The following is a 19,381-nucleotide window of genomic DNA, read 5'->3' as shown; positions in this document are numbered from 1 at the left end:
TGTTTTTTTTTTACCCTTTAGTAAAAATAAAAGGAGCAAACATTGCCTTATTCTGCCTTGAATGATTTCAGAACAATAAATCAAACTTTTGCTGGACTTGTTCATGTTTTCACTATAATATGTAATGGCTGAATCAAAAGTGGAAGATTCACTCCAAATAAATCTTTCCGGAGGCGTTCACTGAGGAAGCCTGATGGTGTGTTGACGAAATTGTGAGCATGGTCACGGGGTCTCTGTTAACTACACTCAAACAGGAGCATAAAAGCGGTGACCAGGAGGAAGATCAGATAAGAGTTGCGCACCACCAAGCCCCACTGTTGACCATGGAAATGCGCGCTAAACTCATGTTCCCCATCGTGTTTCTCTGCTTACTGGTCGCTTGCAGTCCGACGGAGGCATGGTACAAGCAGATGACCGGTCCAAGCTACTACTCGGTGGGCAGAGCGTCCGGTTTGCTGTCGGGTATCCGGAGGTCACCGTACGTGAAGAGAGGCGAACTGGACCCGTCAGATAACGAAGAATCTGTGACCAACAGCCTGTTGTCTGATTTAAATGCAAACAATTACATCCTGAAGACGATGGTCAGTGGTTATCGATTTTATTATCAACATAATGGGTTGGATGGGTTTACCATTAGGCATTACGCACAGCGCATGTGAGCTCAGCACACTTTTTATATTAAAAAAAAAAAAATACTTATCTGAAAGTCATGTTAATATTACTGTGTGAGTGAATTGACATTTTTAAAGCTTAAGACATCGCATATTCTCAGGAGACATCTGGACACATCTGTCACTGCAAGCACCTTTTAAATATGTAACATAATTCGTTTTTTTAAACTGCAGTGTAGAAGACAATCCGTTTCTTTGCTAAAGTTTGCTACTCAAATCTACTTAAAAGTTTTGCATTTAAACAGAAAATATGCAACATAATGGCTACAGTGCTTACAGACATGTAAGAGAAGCAAAGGTCAAACTAATTTGTATATTGTTTTGGACAACCTGGTCATAATAATCTTGTCTTGCTTTACAAAGAGGCAAAATTTGCAAAGTTACTATGGAGTACAACTGTCAGATTTAGTTTAAAAAAAAAAAAAAAAAGCAGAACTTTCTGCTGAAATATGCCAGAGCAGAATAAAGTAACTTATTACTTCAGTACTTTCTCCAGCAGAGAAAGAACTATTGGTCCATAAACTCACTATTGGCAGCTATAATCATCTGCAGGATCATCACATTCTCTGATTCAAGTGGTACAAAATCTAAAGGTTAAGTTCTTTAAGCATCCTCTAACAGCATTATGTGTCTCTTTCTCTCCAAACAGCCTGTGTGTATCAAAGACATTACACCAAACCTACAGACCTGTGAACTCATCCAGGAAATCAAGGGTTCTTTCAAGTGCAAAGCAGACATCTTCCTCACTCTGGACTCGTCAGACTGTGAGGGATGAAGTCTTCTCAAAAAAGACGACATTTAAAAACTGTACATTATTTTAATTGCACATTGTTGCACTAGATGGACAGTATACATCATATGGTATTACTTGTCATTTATCATTTCAACTATTTATTTTATGAAAGCCTGTCTTGTAACTATGCTGTAGAATGTATCAATGTACATATTTGATCTGCAGTTTCATTAATAAATCATTATTGCAATCCCCCTTGCTGAAATTGCTGAATCCCAATAAGTGTGGTTTCTTAATATTGACACTGAAGAGAACCATGTTGGCATTCATCATTACTTTGTCATGATGAAAACTGCATTGACAGGAATTGCAATTCAATTAAGAAACATGTTTAAAATATAGCCAGAAAAAACTAAAACTAAGTACTGGTGTATTTTTTCAAAAGTTATGGTTAACATGCAGTAGCTCATGACTCATTGAAATATGTCAAGATATATAATCTTGAGGAAAAGAAATTTTCAAAGGGAAATAAATTAACTACACTAAAATAATCAGGGACATTTATCAATAAATATTTTATTTAAAATGTTTAAAAACCAGGGGGACAACTGCAGCTTAAAGAATCATCTTAACTCCTTTAGCTCAAATTATTTTAAATGGTAAAACATCTTCACAGAAAAATTTCTGTGAAACTAAACCATCAGGAAACTTTTACAACAGCTGGACAGCTGCTACATTCTGCTTGACAATCAGATCTATAACCATTTGGAAGACCACCTGTACATTGGTAGTGTCTGTTGCTGTTGTGAAGTGGTGGTACACAGTCTTGTCAGGATTGTTGTTACATGCTGAGAACATGGCAGTAATGTGGCGGGCTGCAGCATCCACATCCACATCTGCTCCTGGATGGGGACAAAGTGTGAAGAAGGCACATCTAGAGACATGTGACTAACTTCAGTGAAGAGTAACAGTCCAAACTGCAGTCAGACTAATTCATGAAGCACTGATCAAACAATGGACTGGCTTCAGGTATGAAACTGTACTTAAGTCTTCCTCCCCAAACCCAAAATACACACACACTGAAACTTAGCTGCTAGGTTGTTGTGAATAATTGAAATGTGCATGAAGTTGACCTGGTCAGGATGAATAATGCAAGCATAAACAGTAGACTATGAAAATACTGTGGGAACTTCAGTAAGGCTAGAAGAAATTCTGTTCACCCAAAGGACAGGGAGGACGCTGTGAAAATTAAGATAAAAACAAATCCTTGAAGATTCTAAATCAATGCAGTCAAGCTCAGTGTTAACTCGTGAGAATTATTCAGAGGTAGTCAACATATACTCGAAGGATAGTCAATACTGATATCAATACTATTTAAAAAAAAAAAACAACCAAAATACCTTGGTGGGTTACTGGGATCATGAGAATTAAGGTCTGAAAACTGAAACTGTGTAGGAAAAGTAAATATGTACATACATAGAACATATCTCTCCCTCAGCCTACCTTTATAACTAGAAAGGTAAAATCTCAAGTGTCGTCCAGAGCATAGGATCTTCGCCCGGAAAAGGTCAGTTTTGTTCATGAAGAGAATCTGTAGCACCGAAATGTCACCAGAATAGTGACGAGGGGAGAAAAAAGTCAAGTATTGTTCAAGTTGGTGCCTTTCAGTGCCATTTCTCACAACATTAAGTCCAAATCTGCAAACAATAACACAGCTTTGTATCAAGTACATTATCTACACAAGGTCCAACATTATTTTCACCCACATTTGCCCTGAAACAATTACCATGTAATGATGCTGACAGACATTTCAATAAAATTATTCATTTATGGTGCAAAGCAAGGTTTGACCCTAAAATGTTATTTCCATACCAGTTTACAGTAATTTAAATATGAAGCCAGCTCTCTGTTTACAAGGAGCAACAGAGTACAGTAAATATTCTGCTCTGGTTAAGTGCATATCTCCACAACCAGGAACACAATGAACAGCATCTATATCATAACTGCATGGCTCCTTCCATAAAAACAGATTACTGGCACTAAATTTCTGAAAGTATTGAAAACAGAATTCTGAAGTTTCACAATGGCTTCCTATGTCAAAATAAAAGTACTTCCACCAATATATTTTTTGCAGTCTGTCACCTAGTACTGTTTCAGGAAATAGAAACCAGGGGGGAAAAAAAAAGGCTGCTGACCTTTGTAGTTATTGAGTGGCTTCTCTCATTACACTGTTTGAGAGCAACATGTACCAATACTTATGTGGCCTCTTGTGGTCATTGGATCAATTGAAGTTCAGATCCTGATTCACATGATAGGTGGAATGCTAAGGCATCTCCCATCAATAGGTAATATCTGCCATTTCACACTGCCACTACAAAATATAATATAAAAAACAAAACAAAACTGGCTATCCAGCATTTAAAGCATACCAGAAGAAGGATAACACTCACCTCTAAACATCATAGCGTTAATTGATGACAGATACAAAATTTTAGTGACAGACAACAGGCGAGTGATTCATGTCCATAATAGTTTCACAATATTAAGAAAAATCTAATCACTGCATGTTAAACAGTGCCCACCCGTCACCCAGCTGTGCCCTGTGAGTAATTACCAGAAAACCACTCAGCAATACAGCCATCCCCAAACATTTAAACTAGCTTCATATTACATTCCACTCACACAGGTAGGGGCTTCAAAAACACTAAAAGGTGATACATTATCATATTCATTACATTATCTTTTAAAAGAAGTGCTGGTAACTTACCAGTGAGGTGCGCTTAAAGATTGTATTACTGCAGATTGATGTAAAAAGTTCAAGACTTTCCTGTAACCGATTCTGAGACATCACAGAGAAAATTGGGGGGGGGGGGGGGGGGGCAAAGCTGAGATGACATTTGCACCAAATATAACAAAGCTGCCTAATCTGAAGAATAAGAAAATGAATATAACATCACACTTGATTTACCAAATCTGATTATAATCAGTGTTTTTATTTCATTAGCATACCACTGAAGGATCGTCCATTAGTGTCGTATCATAGCTGCTGAGGGCCACAACAAACAACACGGCCTGAATACAGTCAAAGCAGCGGAGCCACTTCCTCCTCTCACTCCGCTGCCCACCAACATCATACAACCTGTTAACATGCAAAACAAAACATTTTGTTTATACCATCAATGAGATACTGACAAAGTACAGACAATAAGCACAAGAGAAAAATATTTGGTTTATCGAGATGATTCATCTCATGTTCCATACTTTAAATTACTGTACACAAGCGTAAAACTCGAGAGATTGAGCAGACATATTTTATATAAAGAACATGAATAATAGATAAAAGTATTCCATGAGAACTAAGTCGAAAATTCATTCATTCAATTTTCAAAACTAAATTTAATACCACCACTAGGTAAATGATACTTTCTCCCTGAAAAATATAAATATACACATTAACTCTTACTCTTTCAAGTATTGGTGCAATCCATTTCAAATTACAATGTGGCACTAAGTGACGCTGGGGGTCTGGGTGACACAGGAAATGAGTTCCCATTTGGACCAGAGAGCCTCCAGGTGCATGATTGTCACATCAGAGGCAATGAAGCATTTATCTCCCAGGTCAAGAGTTGGTTTTAACAAGATGGGGGGCAATAAGCACTAACCATGGTATTTGAGAGCTGCAGTTTGTGTGCTGCAGAAATAAACAAGTAGGATTGTGTTTTTTGCTCACCCACTATGTATCATAGTGTAAGAACAGGATCAGATTCATAAACTTTGCCAGACTTGAGGGAATAATGTATCTGCCTGTTTCTGCAATAATGATGAAGACCTGTTTTTGAATTTGTTATAGTGACATACTATTAAAAGGGAGCATCACAAACGAAATGGTGGTCACACTGAAGGTTATAAGGCAAAGGGAGGTGGGTTTCCGATGTTTCATTGCTTTGCTTCCTCTAGAATTTATTTCTGGAACACCCAGGCAGGGTAGTGAAACGCTCAATATTTAATGTCTGAGTCACTCCCACCCAGCTGACACTCTTAGCTCTAAAGACTTAACTTTACTCACGGACTAAGAGTGCTCCCTTTAATAGTATATGCTGACCAGGAATAGCAACACACAAGCAGCATACAAGTGTTCGACCCATTCAATCCATGTCTGCCAGTGACCCCTGATGAGCTAAAGGACAGCTGAAATGTACTGGATAAACACTGTTTAAGTAGGCTGTTCATGAAGAAACCAGCAATGTTTTATGTATAGATTTATTGATTTTCCACTGCTCTATGCAGAGTGCAGGGAGGAAAAAAAAAGAGCCCACAGTGACACCAGAGATCTAATGAGACATATAATGATTTGTGAGACAAAGAGCTGCCTTTGGGGGTTACAGCTAACTAAATGTTCCAGTGGAAAAACAAACATGGAACTTACAAAATTAAAAAAAAAAAAAAAAAAGACTTATTAAGCCTTAATCTTATCAGCACACCACATCGTTTGCCAGAGTAAGTTATAGTTATCAGTGCACAACATTATACCACGTCTTACCGAAACATCACTCCATCAACTTGGAACTGAGTCTCAATGATTCCACAGGTCCTCACTCTCACTCTCAGAACATCCGTCTCTGTGGGAACGTAGTTGGGAGCAATGATTCGACTCATGTTTTCAAAGAAACTGGAGAGGAAATGGAAAAAGAACAAAAAAAATAAAAGCACTCCAAAACTAAATTAATGTGTCATTAGCAATTGGTTCTTACCAACCTCAGGATAAGACAGATATACAGTATATGGAAGCCATGGCATGTTTTAACGCAGTTAAACCCAGCATCTCTGGAGGGAGAAATCAATGTGGGGGTCTAGCAGAGTGAGAAGACTGAAGACAGCTAGTTGAGTTTCCTATCATCCTCCAGTTCCCAACCTGTCTGAGGTCTGAAAATGAAGCTGTCACATCTTCAGCTTTCTCATTCTGACAGCTGAAGTAAGCCGACCTGATCCCTGCTGCTTCCGACATATTCAAAAACACAAAGATCTTACTTTCACCCTCATCTTGACAGGCCTGTACATGAATGCCAAGAGTGGACCAACACAAAATATATGAAGTGTTGGGGTTTAAGTTCCATAATTTAGATTTGTTATCAAATCACGATTTCTTTCTATCAAACTGACTTTTCTGGAACATTACACTGGCTTCATTCAACAAGTTGTCCACAGATATAAACATTCACCAGAGACCAAAATACAAGAGACGTCACTAGCAGCAATGCTAAGTGTAACCTGTGTTAGGTGGCAGCTGTTTACAAAATAATGCTTCATGCCTGGCATGACGTTGCGAGCCAAAAGAAAAATGCCATTTAACAAAATATAGTCCACTTATTTAAGAGTCTGCTCTTCCACTGATGATGCAAAACACTCAAATAACAATTTAAGCAGACTAGTGAATCTGGATTTCATAACACACTACAGTCTGTATTTTATTAATAAAAGGCCACTGCATGGATGAAGGACAGCAACTAGAAAAACATCTGCCCACATAAATATAAAAATGTCCCAATCGTGAATGTGAGGGTAACACACTGGCTATATTCCAGTTGCATAATTTATGGACATAATTTGCAAGGATGTATTGTGGATAATAGATATACAATTATTATTCTACATATTCAACTAAATCTCTATAATACGTTTCCCCAACCTACAGTTTCACATACATGATGCAGTTTGACTTGCTCATTAAACAAGAAAAACAGACTCTTTAATCATGTTTCTTTCATCTGCTCCACCCTAATTCCCATCCTCCTGGATATCTATAAACAGTGCTTTTTAATTTGGTCCCAATTAAGCCTCCCATTCCACAAATGTCACAGGAATCATTTCCTGAAGATGAGTTATTCTAAGCACTTGCTTTACTCTTGCTAGGTATTGACAAGATGTGACGACATGCTTCTTACTGAGCAATTTCCCATGACATTTCCACGGTCAGTCGTAATTGGACATCATCGTGCAGTGTGGCTCACTTAGGGTCGTTCTACTCACTAGAGTGCAGAGTCATTCAGCTCGAACTCATAACCTCTGGCTGCGGCTGCTCGCACCCCTTGGTCAGCCCAAAGTGAACAGAAAGCATGTGCCACGAAAGGAAGCAGTTCGTGGTCGTCCCCCAGACAATGGCTGCAGGAGAGGATTGAACGGGCATGAATCTAAACAAGACAAAATATAACAGCATATGCAACATATTTGGATTTAAGCAAGGTCAAGTGTGATTTACTAAAAAATAAAAACTACACTCTGCACATTGTACTGCCAGACAATACAAATGGGTCATTTCATCATATCTTGCAGCAACAGAACTTTAAATGACCACCAAGCTGCATCAGCCTTCTCTACAGATAAACACTGACATCTAGTGTGTGGAAGAGGGACTACAATGAAAAGTGGACTAACTCACAGAAAAGCAGATTTAATGAAAATATATATAAAATGATGTTTTCACAAAAACTCATCTCCTCACTTTGTTGTTCTTGTTAGCCAGGTTTATCCTGAGCATCCCCATTCCTCGAAGAACAAACTTCATAGAGTTCAGAAGGTTGTCGAGCACTGCAGGCTGTGGAGAAGACTTTAAATCAATTGGCTTTTGTTGATGTCAAAAGTTGTTTGGGGGTAGAAGACAAAGAGCAATGCTCTACTTGTTTCCCAACTGTCCAATACCTTGAAACTAATGAGCTCCTGTTTGGAGAAGCCATGACTGTGAATGATCTTTATCTGTTTGATCAGGGTACTCTTTCCACTCTCTGCAGTTCCTGATGCACAAACCAGAGAAAAACCTTTACTTACAAGTGTCTATAACCTATTGGCATATGATAATCAAATGTCTTAAACTTACCAAGCATGAGGATTTTCACCACATTCATCTCAGTCCTGGCATGTTCACTAAGGTCTTGTTCTATTTTAGAGCTCTGGAGTTTAGCCTTTTTACCCTCTTCTGTAATATCCTGGTGAGGGCACATTCCCATGCACATCTAAGGGAGATATCACAGTTTTCACGAGTTACATTTAGCTTCATTACTAAGATGTGTTGAAAGAAGGTTTTAAAACAACAAGGTAACTAGAATATCAAACAAAAAAGCAAGTTTTTCTTAGTACAAAGTAATTTGTTGTGAAGGTAATCATTTGACTTTGTGCTGTGACTTTAACAGATGTTCTGGTGATGGAGAAAGACCACGACAGCAAAGGTTTGCACAGTGGAAGCAGAACTAACGTGACGTCCAAATGAACGTTGAGTCATTTTTTCTTTTTTGCCAATTTATAAAACGAATGAAACAGTTTCAATAATACCTGCAGTGGGACAGGCAGTGCTCTAAGACAACAAAACATCATTGCTTTTGTTCAGGTCCGTGGTTTGACTTCAGACCCTAAAAAGAAGCCAAAGTGCTGGTTGTGTCGCTGTTCGCGAGAGACTCAGAGTTAATTAGGTTAATCGGGTTAATTAGGCGCACGTGTGCATGAGCCGGTTACAAACAATGCTGCGTTCAGGTCTGCGTGTTCAGGCCCGGAAAAACAAAACACAGCAGGTATTCTTTCAAAATAAACTTATAGGTTAACGTAAAAAAAAACGTGATTAGACAAACCCGTTCCACCATTGCCTGGCAGACACAATATATGATTTATTTTACTTTTCAATGGATTCTCCAAACGTTTTCAAAAGCACAACATGTGGCTTCCACCTGGTAAAATGGTTTGTATGCACTGTCTGACATTAGGTCACAATGCATAGCCCATTAACCTTTGGTTTACAGCAGGTTTGTGAAAAGCTTACAGAACGACTGCTGCTAAAATAATCTAACTTTAATGCATTGACATTTAATGAACTCTTTGTGAGTCATATGTTGCAAAAATGAAGATCATCTTTTTCTGAGCAAAGGTCATCCCCGTGTCTAAAACATCACCTTACCTTTCGTGACATAATCAGTGTGCTGCCTGCTTATTTACCTAAGTATTAGATAGTAGGAAATAAATAAGACATGACAATCCTGCCACAACAGCACATTTTATGTTTTAATGAAAACAAGACAAACAGCTTTTCAGACTAAAATGTTATTATTATCAGCAACATACTGTAGTCCCATCAGTTTCAACAGTATTTATAGATTATAGCCTATACTGACTTGACATCTAGACATATCATTATGGTTTTTAAACAGTATGAAACCATCTATAACAATCTATAATGGAGAGGAGGTGAGTAAAATATACATCTACCAAAAATATATTATTTAATCCTGTATGATAACAAGAAAGAGGTTAAATTGTTCAAGGCTGAAAAATGACAGTAAGAGGTCCACTTCATGATCAAGTCAACAACACAAAGCATCTGTCATGGTTCTCTGCTTATACTATGAAAACTAAAGAATAAAAGCAGTATTTTACATTCTGCAGTGTTCTCTATGTTAGGAGAAAGGAGTGTTGGTTAAAAAAGGCAATTGCACTCAAAAGGTGAGTCATGCAGGTCTCGATAGTGTGCATTTTTTAGTCAAAAACCTGCTCTACCGATAAAAACAGAACAGTTATGATCATTTCTGAATAGTCAGTGCAGTTTGGAGCAGGATCTGGTATATACATGAGGTCCCAAAAGAGTTTATCAAAAATTTTCTTCCTTCTAAGCAACTCAAGTCAAAACCAGGCAACAGGAAATCTCCCCTAATGCCCTGTTTTCCTCAGCATCCTCCAGAGAGCCTGTAATCACATTATAATACATACAAACATACAGTATATACAAAGATATTTGTGTGGCTGAGCCCATTACTGGGCAAAAAGCAGCGACAGCCCCACAGAATTGACAAATCAAATCACTTCCTTGCTATAGATCAATGCCTGACCAACATTTCAGGTCCCAGTGGAAGTAAAAATATCCAAAGAACTGAAAGAGACAGTTGAAGACATGGTGAAATATTCCTTTTTCCAACTTATTTTCAATTGTTCTGTCTGTAATTCAGTAGTTAGATATCTATGTTTGACTTGATGACTGGCATAAACATTTAGTTGCATATCTAGAATATATTAATAGACAGAGGATCTCTCCCCCCTCACACACATACACATATTGTATACCTGATGCAGACTATGCTGCTTGGCTGCTGGAAAGACTGCCAGGATTGTGTGTGGAGGGTGTCAAAAAATGCTTGGTTTACTGTACATGAGTTTAGATTAATTGAGCTTGTCAGTGTTAGGTTGCCACTAGTTAATTGTGCCTTTTTAAGGCCTTCCTACAACACAGCCTGAGCTCTTTCTTTAGTCTTTTCCTCCTCATGTCGTTTCATGGCCTGGATCACAGCAATCTCTTTGGCCTCTTTCTTCTGGTTCCTCGCTTCAAATAGCAACCTAAATCGCACAAAAGAAATCAGGAAGGTAATGTGGCAAGCCCTAACTTTGAAAATACTGTGTGACTACTAGTTATAGTACCTGTTTTTGATTATCCTCTGCACAATGGCATCTGTTGTGAGGCTGTTCCCACTGTCAACAGTACGCAGGATTCCTTTCCTCCTAGGCTCCTGGGTATCAAGATAAAAACTGTCTAAAACTCCAAATTATTTCTCAAAGGTGTTTTTCAAAAATGTCTGTACAATGTGATAGTGCTTATGGGCTTACAGCATAAGGGTCAGATCCATCCTTGTCAGGGTATATTTCTGTCTTTCCATGACAAACAAGATCCACCTATGGATGCAAAGCTGTGTTAAAGTTTTATTCATTTTAGATTGGGTAGAACTTAAAAGCATAAGTGGTGAGCGTGAAATGGATTGAACACACTTACCTTAAAATGGTCCAGCAAATCTTTTGTGACTGCAAAGGGTGCACCAATCACCACTTCTGAGACATACTGTTAAAAAGCATGCACAAATTAATCATACATAAAGAAGATATACAGGTACATGAGTACTTGACCAAGAAGAAGAACCCACTCGACAAGCCAGGACGCTGAGTGTTCTCTCATGGACATTCATGATGGGGTAGTTTTTCCCTTTATAGCGATTCACCTCCTGAAAAACATGAACAAAGCAGGAATATGTAAATTTAAAGAAAGGCAGCTCTTGAGTGCGGGGGGCTGTAAAGAGTCTTACATAGAGCAGAAAGAGACTAACCTGATCAAAGTGCAACCCCACGATAATGTATGGCTTATCTGCAAGCTTATGCACTGCTTCCAGGAAGTCCACATGGCCAATGTCTGACAGAAGACCAGTCAGGGGTAAAAGCTATTATTTAATAGCAACAGTTCACAGAATTATTATTTATTTTGCCATTAAGAGGTAATGTTGCTTTTATAAACAAAAGTTTAGGAAATTAACAGCAGGGTCATTTTTTAAAGAATTAAGTGTGACGTATAGAAAAATTCAAACTGGACTTCAAAAAGATACGGAAGAGGTCAAAGGCTCCTGCCACATAGATGATAGTGTCTCCGGGTTGAGGCTCCTGGCCTGAAGCAAACTGGATGATCTTCTGTGAAGTCTGTAGGAACTGAGACACCCCCGTCCAGGGACTGTGGCCCTTCTGACCATGCGACCCCCATAACCAAGAAACAGGCACAATGAGTACAAACGTGACTCTGCAGCAATAGCAACATTTCAGCATAGATACCAGATCACCGCTGCAGCGTGTTGAGCTAATGAGAGCAGAATGCTGTATCATCGCCACCCAGTGGTGTAAGAGGTAGTGTCACCTTTGGTCATTGGCTCAAAGCTGTCCCACAAATCCCCAGTTCATTATTCGACTACGGCCAAATTCACAGCACTAATCTTCCAGTCTTAGACTCTCAAATGTAACAGCACCCACAGCTGCTCTCACATTAATTAAACCACAGCATGTTGACTCTGAGCTACTTTCCCCATCCAGGAACAGAAGTTCCATTCACTGTTTACTGGCAAAGCCTAGTATAAGGTTGGTCCACAGAAAAGGCCTTTTTAAAAGAATGGCTGACATTTGGCACATATTAAAACTTTGATGACTTGAATGACAAAACTATAAAGAAAAGGGAAACTAAAGAGCAAGAGTGTGGGTTTAAACAGTCAACAGAGTTTAGACAAAAGCTCAAATAAACTGAAATTATGTGTGGTACCTACCTTTCCAAAGTTGTCTGTGTGCTGCTGATAATCCGAACTATCCTGAAGAGAAGGGAGGGTTGGATTAGGGCTGTACTCTGAACTGAAGTCAGTGAGAAAGAATAAGGTTGTACTCACAATGTTGCTGTGATGTGCTTTGGTCATCAGCAACATCCTGCCAACCAGATCTGTGGTTGAAACTCCCTGGGTTCTCTTACACTCCCTGTAACAACATAAGACACTTATGTGCGTTTTAACTTGTGTTATAAATGTGTTATAACTTAAGTAACAGACACGCAATCCACTCCCACCTATTATTATTACCTTCTGCTTTTTTCAAAAGGAAAGCTCACCTGTACCGTCCCGACTTCTTCACCTCCTCATATGTATCCTTTCCATCCACTGTTAGAGTTATGTCATCTGAAACAACAGCATGCTGTTATATGCACCAATTACATTTCCCAAATGAGTGATCTAGTATTATACTTGGATCTGATGTAAATGTATTTATGAATAATAATCCACAAATAATCAGAATGTACATCAGTGATGGACTGTACCTCCATGCACACAGAAGTCACAGTTGTACTTGTCAAGAGTCTCGAGGGTGGTGACATAAGGAGCTCCTTCCACGACCTCATCCACCCATTTTATGGCACGGACCATCTTATATCTTTCTTCCTGAGTGAAGACTGGTGGACCCTTGTGCTTTGCGATTTCACCTTGAACATAAAAAAATTACAAAGAAATCAAATAATACCACTGATGCACATGGATAATTTAGACTGAGGTTAACAGAGCAAGGAAAAAGTCCATGTGCATGATGTCAAGTTTTGTAGTGACTGAATACAGCATCACTTTGATTGTTGTGCTATCTTATAGAAAATAAAAAGATGCTACAGGCACTGTGAGCTAGAGATCAAACAATTTCTGATAAGGTAGCAAAGAGAGAGCATATCCATTGGAGGTGGAGGTGTGGGAGAGACTATTTTTATGCAATAATGTTCACTGCTCGTGGATGCTTACTGTCTGTGTGAACTCCAACGATGAGGTAATCTCCCATTGCCTTGGCCTGTCGCAGCTGGTTGGAGTGGCCATAATGCACCATATCATAGCTGGGAAGAAAAAATATACATATGAACAAATATGATTATTTCCAAAAGCTATATTTTTAGGGACTGTTCTGTAAACTATCTGGAAAACTAACAAAGAGTAAGTACTGAGTGATAGGATTTGATATTGTTTCAGCAGAATTATGTTTTAGTGGTCTTGAATGTACCAACAAGGCAGATATTTGCAAAAACTGAATATCTTTGATGAAAAAAAGCAATGGCTACATGGAATGGAGATTACTTTTTAGCTAATACTAACACATGCATGTAGTATGATCATTTAATATTTACCTGTTTATCCCACCCTCCCATTTACAACCCACCAATGTAATCACACACACATGAGCTACTACATCTACTACTATCTAACCAAAGTCTAATCAGTCAATAGTGCACTGAGTTCTCTCTCCCTCCACTCATGCTATGAGATCATCCTTAAACAAGCAGATTAGCACAGATAAGGGACTGAGATTGTAACATGGTAATCTATCATAGCAGTATAGACCAGATGGGCATTAGCATTTCATCACAATTACTATTGCCAACAGCTGACATCATTCTGGTCTTTTTTTTTTAAAGAAAGGTAACATTGTGCTCTGACTGATGAAAGTCTCTACAGGTATCAGGTTTAGGCTGGTTTAGGACCTCTTCCCAAAATAATGCCATATATTCATTGAGTGGTTATAGCTAGGTCAATAATTACCTTGGCGACATAACGATGATGACATTGACCGCTAAATGCTGGATGAAAAAAATACATTATTCCTCATGGTTATAAATTAACATTCACAGGAATAAGCTGCACAAACAGCATTTAACAATAGCGTCCTCAAAAATTGGTAAGAAAACAGAAGTGCACTGCTAAGACTACAGTATGTACAGGGCCACACCAGAAACAAAATGCCATGCTGCTTTCAGCCCCAGGCTATGCTAATGAAAGACAGCATCCATGCCTAACTGTGGTGTCACTATACACAGCCCAAGTGAAAACAGCTTGAACTGCACTTGAGGACACTGAAATAAGAGTAAACCAACTGTTACTACAAAGTAAGACTTCTCTGTGTGATTCACATATACTAACTATACTTCATCAAAATGCAAAAAGGTGAATCACTGAGCAAAACGTTTACTGTCAAAGAGGCTCATCGAAACCAAGAGTTTTCTTTTCTATGCATCCTGTGCTGTCAGTCTGTTGAAATGGGATCCACGTGCGCAGGCTCTAAGGGAATAGTGCAGGGCTACAAGAATGTAGTGAGAAGGAGCATCTGGAGATGAGTGAAAATAAGAGAAAGCTGTGAGACCTAAATAGAGTTACATAAGATCAGGAGGCTACTTTTGGGGGGGATTATACTAGAAAGATGACCAAACATGTGACTATTCCTGTTGTATTTTTTAGCAGGGATGGATCATGACAGTATCACCGTTTGATGATAAAATATTAATTCAAGTAGCCTGTTAGCAGACACCTAAATAGCACCCAGGCTTCTCGAGAACCCAGAGAGATATTTGTGGACAGTGACAGTGTATAATGGAAAATGTTTGAAATAAAAGGAAACAGTGATGGCATCAGGGAGCACAAAAAATGTAATCTTTCATTTTTTCACAAGGATTCAAGAGTTATCTAAATTTAAAAAAAACCTGCAGACAGAAAATTATTAAGTGTTTTCTGGAATCCTCATTCAGGCTCGTATAAGCCTTCAATGAATGAACCATTTGAACAACATTGCATCACTGAGGCTTTAAATAACATGTTTATAGTCTTGTATGCACACGCCACCTCAGCAGACACAGAGTGGAAGTGGACTTTAATCGCTTCCCTGATGATTCTTCTAATTGTTAACCCCAGGATGACAAATAGGAACAGAAGGGCCCTTTGTGCAGTAAAGAAGGGGTGGGGTCAATGATGTCTCAACACATGAGGTGATTACGCTCTTTCCTTGGACTGGTCCATTCTGCTGACAATGCTGGATGTCAGTAAGAGTGTGGCAGGGTCCAGCAGGACTTCGGGAAACAATGTGCTTAGTGATGGGCATCACTGCACAAGCTACAGTGGTTGTAGCAGGTGTGGGCTGGAGGGGTTAGAGGGGTTAATGGCATGAGCTCTGTTGACATTGTTTCTCTTTGAGTGCTCACCCCACCGACTAATATTCTGGCATCCCAAGTATTCTACAACATGCCATCAAACCATGGATAGGCAGCCACACCTAAATGACAGGAATTCTACTAAAGAAAGCCACCATAATCCTGGCCTTCATACACAGAAATTCAAAATATTTATTTTGCCACTGCACAATGACCAGACGCTGGCTTGGTGTTTCTCCCATTGGAGGCAGCCAGTTAGTTCTAGGGTTATTCAATAAATAACTGTTGATTATAATTAATGTCATATATAATATAATGAGGACATATTCATATAACTAGCATTATTAAAACAACCATTCAAGACCCAAAATTTTTAATTAGTAAAATCAATGCAGCTCCACTCAGGTCACCAACATTTCTGATATCTACTGCAAAGTTCCAAGTCAATTCAAAAGGGGCGGAAAGAACTTGTGTTCCCCACTGTCAAAATTACCTCTGATAAGCCAAACACCTCACAGCCAAAAGGTTTGACCTTTGGTACTCTGTTACCATGCCAGCCTGATTAAATCACTTTGTAGATACAAGATGTTGCAGAGTAAAACAAAGTCATGTAGAGCATTTTTATTAAATTATGTTGAAAGTGCAGGCTTGAAATGTTATTCTTGTTTTTGTTTGATGTGAGTACCAAGTAAAAATAATAATATATATATAATGTATAATGTATAATGATAATGATAATAAATCATGTGGAGTATATATAGCCTGATGTATACTTTTAAATTTACAACCTGTTTAAACTTTCAACCTATAAAATGTTTTATTAGCCATGTTAGTGTCAAACAAACCTAATTTTTCTAATATGCTTTTTATGTTTTGTGTGTTGTTTGGGTGCAGTATGTTGGTATCAAAGTGAAAATAGTATTGTCAGGTAATATTAGTTATGTGCTGAATAAAAAAGATACCAAACCATACTAAATCCACTGCACCTTATTTATCCTTTAGTTTTTTATCTTCTTGTCTTACTTTTTATTCTTATGGTCGTATTCTTATACCCTTTTTCTTTATACTTTTTTAAGATTGTCAATTCCTCTTTATAATACGGACATTCGTATGATTGTATATGTGACCAGTACAATCAGAATTTAAATTTGAAACACTAGCAATGGTAAACTTTTTTGTAAAGCTGTATTTAAAGATAAAATAAGGTCATGCTAATGAAAACAGATGTTTATCAACAGATGTTTTTCTGGAGAGGCCAGTTGTTGTTGCCTTTTTCAAATGCCATGTATCAGACCATGAACGCCACAAACAAAATCCCGCTGGCATCAATTATTTCAGGTGGTCTAAGCACCAGAAATGACGAAACCACTCCACAGTAAGGCATCAGCATGGGTATATTTATATGTTTGTGTTAATGAATAAAATTTGAGTCATTTATTTGAACATTTTTTCATGTAAACCTGAGATTTAAATTCTAAGCAATCTGATGGTTCATAGAACAACTTCCTATTTCAGGTTTATTGAAAAAATCTGAACTCACCGCTGGACCAGCCAATTAAACCTATTCAGTGTGTCCGGCATCATTAGGCTCACCTGTCACATGAAGAGTGGCTTACAATTAAGTGTTCGTTCACAAGGACAGTGTTTCTCCAATGGGGCATTGGGTAAATGTATTTGTGACATGGTACAGTGGGTTGTGAAAATTAAGGCTCTTACATGACACGACGAGCAAACAAAACTTTCATTTCTCAGATTATTCCCATGATGAACTGCTTGTCTGTTTGTTTGCTGCACTGATGGATATTATTAATTTAGTTTTTAATATGATAGTAGACATTAGGCTGCAGGGTCAGTGCTGATAAAGCTTTTTTGGCCTTGGCAGTGCATGTTTGTCATTGTCCCATTTGATGTGAACCCAAGTGGAGGCTTGTGGCCTTGCCCTTCACAGCTGTGTGTTCACATTAATCCATCACCTGGATTTCATTAAAGGCAGTGCCTGGCTCTGCATGAGCACCTTGCTTCGACAACGCTAATTCATTTATTTGGCTTATTCGATTACATCGCATTGAAAGAAGACACCTTGTTTGTTGAGGTGCCATTATGGCATCATAAAAGTGAATCCCCCCCACACACACACACACTCCCAAAATAAAAAGCAAGGTCACATTTTGCTGGTGCACATTTTTTCTTTTAAGAAAAATTGTATTTGTAGTTGTTTTTTCATGTAATGTCATTAAAATGGTGCATTTTTCACTTTCATTAGTTAAAAAATAATTATCAAGCGATATTGACCAAATGGTTTAGATGATGATTTACTGTAAGACCTGGTGGCTGCATCTGGTAATTGTTGGCAAAAAATATTCAATGTTATACACATTAATTAATCTCTTTACAATATCAATTAGGTTTAGTGAATGTGTAAGCTTTTGTACCAAGTAGCCTTTAAATACCGCGAATATAAAAAGGAATCTCTGAGAAAATTCTCTTTCCTGTAACTAAAGTAAAATCCTGCAAAACTGCAATCAGTCATTACATTAAAACACTTTTCACAGACACTTTTGCCCAAAACACACACACACTGTAATAATCTCAATCATCAGTGAGAGTGTGAGCATCACTACACTACACTGCCTTTGGTATATTAAACCTAGGGCTGGTCATGGCTCTATAGGATCTACATGATGAATGGCTGCAACAAAACTATATAAATAAATATGTCCTGGTGCTGTTATGAAATACTGTGTCTACTGTAAAGGAAAACTGAAACTTGTACCCTCAGTAATATTGTACAGTAAAATGAAGGTGATGCCAATTGCAGTATGTTGGGCCATTACATCTCTCATGGTAAAATACTGAAGCCGTAATATCTAATGTAAAGTTTTGTGTAGTAGTGATGTCTCTGGAGAAATGACAGCCAGTCCCTGTGAGAGCCTGCAACCTGCAGCAGGCCTGCCCCGGCAATAGGTGACAAGCAGACCCATTCATTCAAACATGCTCGATGGAAACGATACATGCAGTGTTGTAGCATCTTCATCACACATACTGTATCAGTCATCCAGTAAGTTACTCACCAGCCGTCGCACCACACCCGGATTCTTCGCCTCCTCTTCTCGGGACTGCAAGCTGCGGCGCCGGGGGTCGTCCCTGCGTCTTTCCCGGCTGCTGTATTCACTTGGCGGTGGTGATGTCCGTTCTTGATCATTTCGTAGCTGGTGCTTATTCTCTAGAGGTAAAAGCTATAGCTAAATGTGATAGTGAACGGTCCGTATTAGTTTCGTGCCCCCTTTCAGTGCAGGACAGTCGATTTATGTGTCAGCAGCAGCAGCAGCAGCAGCAGCGGTACGATGCGTCAACCCCTCCTCTGCCGGCGACGCAAGACGCCCGGTGCGTCAAGTCTCCCGAAGAAAGCAGAGAAGCCGCGGAGGAAAACAGGTCGTCACGAAACCGCCTGCAACACATCTTTGTGTTCGCTGGCTTTATTTTGCACAACCCGGACGTGAAGCTCTGCGTTCACTGAGGCAGACTTGACAGACGGTGAATCGTACGATGAAGTGCCGGTGCGCACAGCCGACATGCTGTTACATAACAGCGGCGTTTTCCACCGTCATGTGACAATATCTGGATTCCCATAGAAATACCAATCAGCTGTGGACAAAAAATAAAATAACATCATATTTAATTTACTGTATTTTACCATAATAAACA

The 19,381-nt window shown here is 38.7% G+C and overlaps 3 protein-coding genes across 4 annotated transcripts; 1 reads left to right on the top strand and 2 right to left on the bottom strand.

The window, feature by feature from the left end:
• Window positions 1-251: 251 nt before the first annotated feature.
• On the top strand, window positions 252-1,511 carry LOC113141335 (neuropeptide B-like). Its single transcript, XM_026325684.1, has 2 exons — window positions 252-581; window positions 1,321-1,511. The coding sequence occupies exons 1-2, from the start codon at window positions 324-326 to the stop codon at window positions 1,444-1,446; spliced, it is 384 nt and encodes a 127-aa protein (XP_026181469.1). The 5' UTR covers window positions 252-323; the 3' UTR covers window positions 1,447-1,511.
• Window positions 1,512-2,115: 604 nt separating this feature from the next.
• LOC113140976 (guanine nucleotide-binding protein G(o) subunit alpha-like) lies at window positions 2,116-8,766 on the bottom strand. Its single transcript, XM_026325132.1, has 10 exons — window positions 8,728-8,766; window positions 8,276-8,411; window positions 8,101-8,192; window positions 7,904-7,996; window positions 7,432-7,592; window positions 5,945-6,073; window positions 4,414-4,543; window positions 4,172-4,243; window positions 2,908-2,995; window positions 2,116-2,306 (listed from the first exon to the last, which is right to left on the bottom strand). The coding sequence occupies exons 1-10, from the start codon at window positions 8,764-8,766 to the stop codon at window positions 2,116-2,118; spliced, it is 1,131 nt and encodes a 376-aa protein (XP_026180917.1).
• Window positions 8,767-9,627: 861 nt separating this feature from the next.
• LOC113140975 (ethanolamine-phosphate cytidylyltransferase-like) lies at window positions 9,628-18,982 on the bottom strand. Of its 2 annotated transcripts, none has more exons than XM_026325130.1 (13): window positions 18,748-18,982; window positions 13,509-13,597; window positions 13,043-13,204; window positions 12,836-12,902; window positions 12,621-12,705; window positions 12,504-12,545; window positions 11,802-11,949; window positions 11,529-11,611; window positions 11,349-11,426; window positions 11,201-11,266; window positions 11,038-11,103; window positions 10,852-10,940; window positions 9,628-10,770 (listed from the first exon to the last, which is right to left on the bottom strand). In XM_026325130.1, the coding sequence occupies exons 1-13, from the start codon at window positions 18,876-18,878 to the stop codon at window positions 10,656-10,658; spliced, it is 1,221 nt and encodes a 406-aa protein (XP_026180915.1). In that variant the 5' UTR covers window positions 18,879-18,982; the 3' UTR covers window positions 9,628-10,655. The 2 variants fall into 2 exon arrangements, with proteins under 2 accessions (XP_026180915.1, XP_026180916.1); XM_026325131.1 differs by having other exon boundaries at window positions 11,802-11,934.
• Between the last annotated feature and the right edge of the window lie 399 nt (window positions 18,983-19,381).

The sequence above is a fragment of the Mastacembelus armatus genome, chromosome 8, assembly GCF_900324485.2.
Source record: "Mastacembelus armatus chromosome 8, fMasArm1.2, whole genome shotgun sequence".
NCBI classification, from domain to species: domain Eukaryota; kingdom Metazoa; phylum Chordata; class Actinopteri; order Synbranchiformes; family Mastacembelidae; genus Mastacembelus; species Mastacembelus armatus.
Note: the sequence above shows the minus strand (reverse complement) of the source record. Positions and strands in the feature narration are given on the sequence as shown.